Source organism: Mycetomoellerius zeteki, unplaced genomic scaffold, assembly GCF_001594055.1.
Source record: "Mycetomoellerius zeteki isolate Tzet28-1 unplaced genomic scaffold, Tzet1.0 scaffold64, whole genome shotgun sequence".
NCBI lineage: Eukaryota > Metazoa > Arthropoda > Insecta > Hymenoptera > Formicidae > Mycetomoellerius > Mycetomoellerius zeteki.
In genome coordinates, this window is record NW_017257654.1 from 1,231,145 (window position 1) to 1,239,209 (window position 8,065).

Here is an 8,065-nt window from a genome sequence, read left to right on the forward strand (position 1 = left end):
GTCTGCCGTTTAATCCGAACATTTGATGGATGTCCGCTTTACAACCGCCTCTTTCACCCGTTTATCGGCGGACGCCAGAAACGTGCACGCGAACGACTTCATTAACTGCACGTGTACACGCGACGCTTGATTAAACCCTTTGGAGACTCTAGAAGATGCTCGATATGAGAAGAATTGTTAAGAAGGAGATTTGCGTCAACGTTTTGGCCGCGATTGTTGTCGGTAATCGCACCCAACCAACGCAAAAGTAATTTCTCCGAATTTTAATCAGTTAAATAATTTATTCCAAAATTTTCCAACTTTGTTTAAAAATTAAATTTCTCATGTGATTTTTATAATTTTATTTATTTGAACCACTATTTCCTTTTAAGTAATGTTGAAAAATGACTGCAAAAATGTAGTCGAAACGTTCACGAAGAAACTTATTTGGAATTTCATGTAAATTTTATCAAATTAATATATTGGTTATTAACAATTTACGCATCGTTTACCGCACTAATTCCCAATTGTTATTTTTCCTTTTGTGTGTAATACGATTTTTACAGCATACAATTTCTGTAAACATCTCTGATAATCTTCCTTTGAAACAAAATCTTTGAAATCTTCTATATCTCATGATTTCCAAAATCGTATTAAAATCTTGCTCTTTCAATTATGAAATTTCCAACTTTGAAAGAAGAAAACAGTCAGGGAACTATAGATGAATACGATGGATAGTCAAGAACTAGGACAGCTCTTAAGCTCACTATTTACTCTATCATGGTTTTCTCGAGCGTCAAAAATCTATTCTCATTTTTAATTTCACACTAAATAAATAATATAATATAACGTAGAGAAACTCGACAATAGAGTTAGGAATAAAGTTTCAAAGAAGAGAATTCCATATTATTTCAATAGATAGCTTTAGTTATATAATGTAGGAAAAAAGTTCAGAAACTTTTAGAACGGATCTTAATTCAAATTTTAAAAAGAAAGTGGACGCGGCAAAACTTAAATTACTTTCCGCTTTCTATATTTTATAATTACGTATACTTCGAATAAGGGTACAAAAATATTTAATCTAAAGGTTACTGGTAAGATAAAAATACAGGGAATTTAAGTTATATGAAAAGTTTAATACAGATATGTGTATAATACAAAAACGTCTGCGTTCCCTTATAAAAATTTGATACCAGTACTGACCAATTTATCACTTATTTTGAATATTAAAAGTATTGTTAATAATATTTTTAATATTCAAAATAAGTATGATTATTTGGTCAATACTAGTATTAAATTTTTAATAATTTCACGTATGATAGATTGTACCACGCCTCTTGTCGCGAGAATCTTTGCGATCCTTGACGTTAAAACTGCTTCTCCATCGACTTCCGTATGCTACTTTTGAGAGGTGTTTATATTTCCGGAAGATGGATGCGACTCATCTACTTCCGGAATGTTCTAATCTCAAAGTATAAAGGAATGGATGTATATTGGCGAAGGGTGCCACCGTGAAAGGAGGACAAGAGACGATTGGCTTTCAACGATAGATTCCAATACCATGAATGGACTTTTAAGCAGGCATGAATCAGTTCTCTTCTCCGTTCTCTCATCAGCTCTTCTACAACATCACTCTTACTATCTCCCTTCATGTGTTTTCCGTTGTCCCTCTGTCGACCATGGTTCAGCTCGGATGTTTTCCCTTTCGACCCTCAATCCGTATTTTCTCATGCTCCCTACTGCGTGGAAAACTGTCGCCCGAAACTATGTGCAATCCTTAACATACTGATCAATCGAATGCAACACATACATATAGAGTGAATAAAAATAAATGTTGTTTATCCAACAAGATTTGTTGTATAAAAAACAGCAAAAATTAATTTTTACATTTTTATAAAAATATTATGATAAAGGTGACACGATCTTGAGGAGAATTATAGCAAAGAAGAATTAATATATCTCAATATAACAAACCCGGCTTTTTTAAAAAAAATGTAGTTTTTTTTTGTCAAAATCTTTTATTTACTTTATTGCTTATAATTATTTTATCGATAAAGATACATATACATTTGCTTAATGCTATTGTATTCCTTAATGTCTAGTGTTTTGATTGAATAAAAAATTTATTACGATATGTTCATTTTTATGAAAATTGTAAGTAAAATTGAGTATGCCATACATAATGTATTGCATCCGTGACAAAATATAATGTGTCACTGAAAGATTATTGATACTTATTAAAGATGGGATTAAATAACTTACAAATAGATTGAATCTGTTGGCGTAGTTTCGAACTCTCTTTTTGAGTTCTTTATCTCAAGAAATAAAAGTCTTTCTTCCAAATAGACTTGAACTGAATCAGATACGTTCGAATTCTTTGTGAAAACTAAAAACTTTATCATTTATTTATTTTCTTTAAATCAAAACGTTTGTATAAAACAACAAATGTTGTAAATATTGTAATTGTAAGTTAAGTATTATTAATTTTATAATATTAACAATATTATGTATTACTATAAAAAATTTTTTTATTATGTTTCTTAAACTAATAACTTCATCCTCAGAGAGAGTTCGAGTACCACTTTTAAAAGATTCGATTTTTTTATAATAAAAAGTTTCGAATCTTGCAGAAACTCGTTCTAAAATTTGAAACTAAATAGAGAGAGTGGAGATTAATGACTTTATAAGTAATATACGAAATATTTCTTATGAATATCACTCAAATCCTAGAAAATAAAACTTGATTATTGGATTTGATTTAGAATTTAAATATATATTAAACTTGATTTTCATTCATAATGCTTATATCCCAGATAATGCATAGAGTTCAAAAAGAATTCAGTTATTATATGTGATCAATTTAGAATTCATTTTCAGACACAAAAGGAATTCTTTTCCTGAACAGATCTGAAAAGAATTCTTTTTACATTTAGAAATGAACTCAGAATTGATAACACACGACTGGATTCTTTTTGTGCTATCTAAGATTACTTTTATGGTTGGAACAATAAGCGAATAGAGTCAATGGCCATTTATTGGAGGATTTAACTTATTCCGAGACACTCCGATGGAAATCTTGCAATTCCCGCATCGATTTCTCGCTATGCTCGCACGGTACGTTAAGCTCATGCTCTCTGATGGATAATTCTGTTTATTGCAGATAAACTCGGGGTGGTCACTTGGTCCGGAGCTCTGCGACATGTGGACCAGCAGCGACGTTCTGTGCTGCACAGCCTCGATATTGCATCTGGTGGCTATCGCGGTCGACAGATATTGGGCAGTCACCGATATCAATTATATACAGGTTAATTAACGCCGTTGCGGTTATCGAGAGGAAGTCGGAAATTGTCCGGGATACGATGCGAACGATACGGTCTTTGTTATCCGCTGTCGCTGACACTGCCACTTGCCACGCCACACGCCACGCCGCGAGATAGGGAAGAGCCGCACGGGAGTTGACACGATCGAGATCGTGACGCGAACGGAACTACATATCGTCTCGCAAATCTCTTTGAATATCCAGAAGATCGCAACATATGGAAATACAATTTTATCAATTCGGGAATGATGTGCATAGAATTTCAATAAGGTTTGACGCGCGAAAATCTGTGCGTTGCAGCTTTATATCTGGGAAATTTCTCCGTCGTTCGTTAATTCTCCTTTTCTACAGATTTATACATATTTTATAATCACACTCGTAAAAATTTAATCTTCTTGTTCTTTTTTGAACCTTTCTAAATTTTCAACACATTTTCAGTTTAAAATCCAGACGAACATCGTTTATTTTATTCATCTATCTATCGAAAGTGTAATAAAAGTTCGATTCTTCCTCAGTATTCAAGTCTGCGAGATAGATATTTCAGTATACTCGGATCTATACATTTACTGCGAAATAAGGTCATGAAATCGCTCATAAATTTTCGTCGAAATTTGGGCGAAGGCAAATTCCTCTTTCTCTTTCTTTCTCTCTCTCTCTCTCTCGTGCGCGCAGGCGATGTAACGAAAATTACAGGGAACACTGCTCATGAAGTATGAAAAAGACCGTAAGGCGAAACGACCAGGATATACCGTCCATAAATATGTCTGACCGGTATGAGACGAGTATGTTATGTAATACCTTCGGTGTAGCCTCTTCTACGGATAGTTACGAGTTAGTTCGGAATTAGCTTAAAGCTCGATAAGCTGCGCAGCGATCAGCCAGCCTGGTCGAATTTAACAGCTAACTTGCATTTCCCAACTGATGAAAAGAGGCGTATATCGGCCCCTTAACTGGCAAGTCAATTATCTTGCAAATAATGGAGTATGTGAGGAATTGGCTTGAATTTATGTATCCGGCAAAGGAATATGCAGATAAAGCAGGCGCCGCAATTTTCTCAAACAAGCGGAATAATTATGAACTCTCTTTCTCTCTCTGTCTCTTGAAAAAAACTAGGTTTATGAGTAAATCTAATTAAAAGTTTAATTTACTGATGCAAGACAGTGTTCTTAGTAATGCACGCGGTCTTGCGAGAAGTATAAAATTTATCGAAGCATTAAAGTGTTTTAATTTTAGAGTTTTATAAAAATGCATTGTAATAACGAAAATTTACATAGCATAATATTTGTAGCTTACAGCACTTTGTATAAAAAATATATTCTATTGAAATAATTGCATCGTAAATATTTAAATGATATATACTAAAAATTACTATTACTTAAAATGTACATTAAAAAAAGTAAACGTTAGTTGTTCAGTTAATCTTAAAGCTAAAACTTATTGTTAATTCAGTTAGTGATAAAGTTTACAGCTAAAAATAAAATGACTATACATCATTAACGCTGTCTTCTCTTTTTAAGGCGAGGAATCCGAGAAGAATCGGCATCCTGATCATCACCGTGTGGGTGGTGTCCTTAGGAATCTCATTAGCGCCTCAGCTTGGATGGAAGGATCCTGATTATTTGGTCCGCATAGCCCAAGGGACGTGTCTCGTGTCGCAGGATCCTGCATATCAGGTGAGCGCTTCCGGAGAATTGCGAGCGGATCCAAAATACTTGATTAATATTCGCGACTATAGGAATTGCGTTCGTGTATTCTCGTGGAATCGAGGAAGTGTTAACACTTCAAAGAACGCATTCTTCGTTCTGCGTAATTACGCGGAATTTTGAATGAGTTGCTCAGTCACGTCATAGACAGACTTTTGCCTTTCAGAGAAATTATAATACAAGTCAGGATATCTTAAGGAGGTTCTCCAGTCATTTGACATAATATAGGAACTTAATCAAATTTTGAGAATAAATTTCTTAAAAAAATAGAGGTATTCCTAAATTTTTTCAAATTTTTTGACCATCTGGATCAAAAGTTATTTCAATAAAAAAGTAATATTTTTTTAATTTGTACTTTAATAGAAATATATGAAAATGTATTACAAAATAATCATAAAAATCTCAATTTTTTTATAAGTATTATATGAATCAAAAATATTTATGTAAAGTTACATTGAGATGCAGACATTAATTGTTCAGTAAATAAACAAAATATTTATTTGTTATAAACTAATTGGTGGATCTCAATGAAACTTTGCATGAGTCATGTTTAATTTGGAAGTATATGATATATTTATAACGTATATTATTTTTAAAAAATATAATGAACTAAACATTGTATAAATAAATCAAATAATTAAATATAAAGAAAGGTCGAGATCAAATCTTGATTTCCAATAATATTTATATTTTAATTACACACACATCTTCCGATTATATAAACTGCATCGATTATGGTCGGACTTGAAACGCAGTCATAAACTGAAGCTAAAATAATAATGTTATAAATTAAATTGATCATCAGTTAAAAAAATGTATGTATATTATTTTACAGATTTTCGCAACTTGCGCGACGTTTTATGTTCCACTGCTAGTTATTTTATTCCTGTATTGGAGGATATTCCAAGCGGCGCGAAAGAGGATTAGGAAGAGGCCTGGCACTATTCTTCAGCCGCCGCGTGAACGAAGGGGCATCCTCAGGCTCGTCACGAGAAGGTTGTAGCCTTTTTTTGTTCTTGATATCACGATGTCGGAATCCCTACCTAAATCTCAAACCTGTAATCGAAGATGTCACCTTTCATAGTTGCAATAAACTTGAAGAACTCGAGAGGTAACAACGCGCTAAGCCACGTAGAATAAATCTCACAGTCGAGCTACTGAGAAATGGCGTAAATCCTTCACAAGATTTAGTTTGCTCCCCTAATATCTTGCCAAGAACGCATTCTTTATGGGGTTCATAATTTAACTTGTAAATAAATATTTTTATAGCACGCAGTATTTTATCTCAAGTGGCTTAGCATGCTCTAAGCATTTTTATCTCAATGACCAGTGCAGGCCTTTACTACGAGAACAAAGGTATGATTTTACCTGTTGATCGTTCTATCGTAAAAAAAACATTATCGCTGTTTAATAGTTACATATCTTCTGAGCTCGCTTTTAAAATAAATGGTTTGTTTTTAAATTTCAAAATAAATGTTTGATATTATAAATATTAATCGGCCATAAATTATTCTTTATTAAATTATCATTAATATTATTGTATAACGCTTAACATTTGCTTAACATTGCTCCGATACAACGCTGTTGTAATTGTTTATCTTGGAATAAGTACGAATAATCTTATATTTTTCTATCGATTTCTTTACACTTCTATTAAACGGAGAATAATTTTTCTATTTGTTCATCTTGCTTTAAAATTCATCAAAAATTCACGTAAACTCACAGATTATAACTTCGCGCAACGAGAAGAAATATTATTTCTTCTCTAATTCTTTCATATCAATTTCAATAATTATTAACATAATCATTAATTCTAATTCATATTCTATACCTAACAGTAAATTAATGTATCTTCTGCAACTATCTCTCGGAGAAACGCCGTATCCAAATACATATTTATGAAAGAAATAAATCTTATATAGCCATCCTTCCATCGCTTCTTCATCATCTTTTCTTTCATAAAGATTCTTAATATCACCGATCCCACATCGTTATTCGCGCAATAACGAACAGATGACGGATGAGCTTCTCTCTTTCTCTCTCCCTTCTCTCTCTCTCTCTCTCTCTCTCTCTCTCTTGACCAGCATAATTATGATTTATCTGGTTGTAGGCCGCGCGAGGAGTCGACGGCGTTCACCATCACGAGAACCACGCCAGACCACTCGTCCATCTCGCCGGAGAAGTCGTCGTCATACAACGGCGCGAATGCCACACCGTCGACGACGGTAACACCGACGGCGATCTCGACGACGACGACCACCACCACCACGACGACGTTGACAAATCCGACCAGCACGAGCCAGCAGCCGGTGGTCAAGTGCACGAAGCGCACACGCGAGACGATCGAGTCGAAGCGCGAGCGTAAGGCAGCGAAGACCCTGGCGATCATCACCGGTGCCTTCGTCGCCTGCTGGCTTCCGTTCTTCTTCGCCGCGCTGCTGCAAGCCACGTGCCAGACTTGCCAGCCACCCGAGGTCGTGTCCAGTGTGTTCCTATGGCTTGGATACTTCAACAGCACCCTCAACCCTGTAATTTACACTGTGTTCTCGCCGGAATTTCGGCAAGCATTCAAAAGGATGCTGTGCGGTGGTACGCGGGGACTTCGCTGACAGTGGATTTAATTCCTTTGCTCCGTGCGCGCGGCCGGATAAAGAGGATACGTGAAACTTTTGTATATATATGCACTCGCTTGCTACCCAGCGGTTTCCTCAATGTTGTGTAATATCTGGATGCCCAACTCTAAATATTGTTAAATGAATACTCGCTCGGTCTTCTCCGTATTTTAGATGCGAGAATATTGAGAGAAAAATCAACAATTAATACCTATTATATTTATTTTTAAATATTTTATCAAACAATTCTCAAAGAAATTTAACAAGTCTGTCTCATTTACCGGTGCAATTATTACCTTATCTTGTTAATACAGTCTCTATGTTTTTATTAATGATGTAATACTCTCAATTTTAGGATGTATTGTTCAAATCGCCTGTCCTTGTACCAAAATCAATTCAGTCAGCATCTAGACATGATGGAATCCAGCGCAATACCATTTCTTCTCCTTACA

The 8,065-nt window shown here is 34.7% G+C and overlaps 1 protein-coding gene across 3 annotated transcripts in view; it reads left to right on the plus strand.

Moving 5' to 3' along the window:
• 5-HT1 (serotonin receptor) overlaps positions 1 to 7,733 on the plus strand; it is a 136,841-nt gene extending 129,108 nt beyond the window's left edge. For 2 of the 3 annotated variants that reach the window (XM_018457474.1, XM_018457473.1), the window contains exons 5-8: positions 3,140 to 3,283; positions 4,816 to 4,971; positions 5,837 to 5,997; positions 7,112 to 7,610. In XM_018457474.1, the coding sequence (XP_018312976.1) occupies positions 3,140 to 3,283; positions 4,816 to 4,971; positions 5,837 to 5,997; positions 7,112 to 7,610 (960 nt within the window). Of the gene's footprint in view, positions 1 to 3,139; positions 3,284 to 4,815; positions 4,972 to 5,836; positions 5,998 to 7,111 lie in introns of all 3 variants that reach the window. The other variant, XM_018457475.1, reaches the window with a different exon arrangement.
• The last annotated feature ends 332 nt before the right edge of the window (positions 7,734 to 8,065 follow it).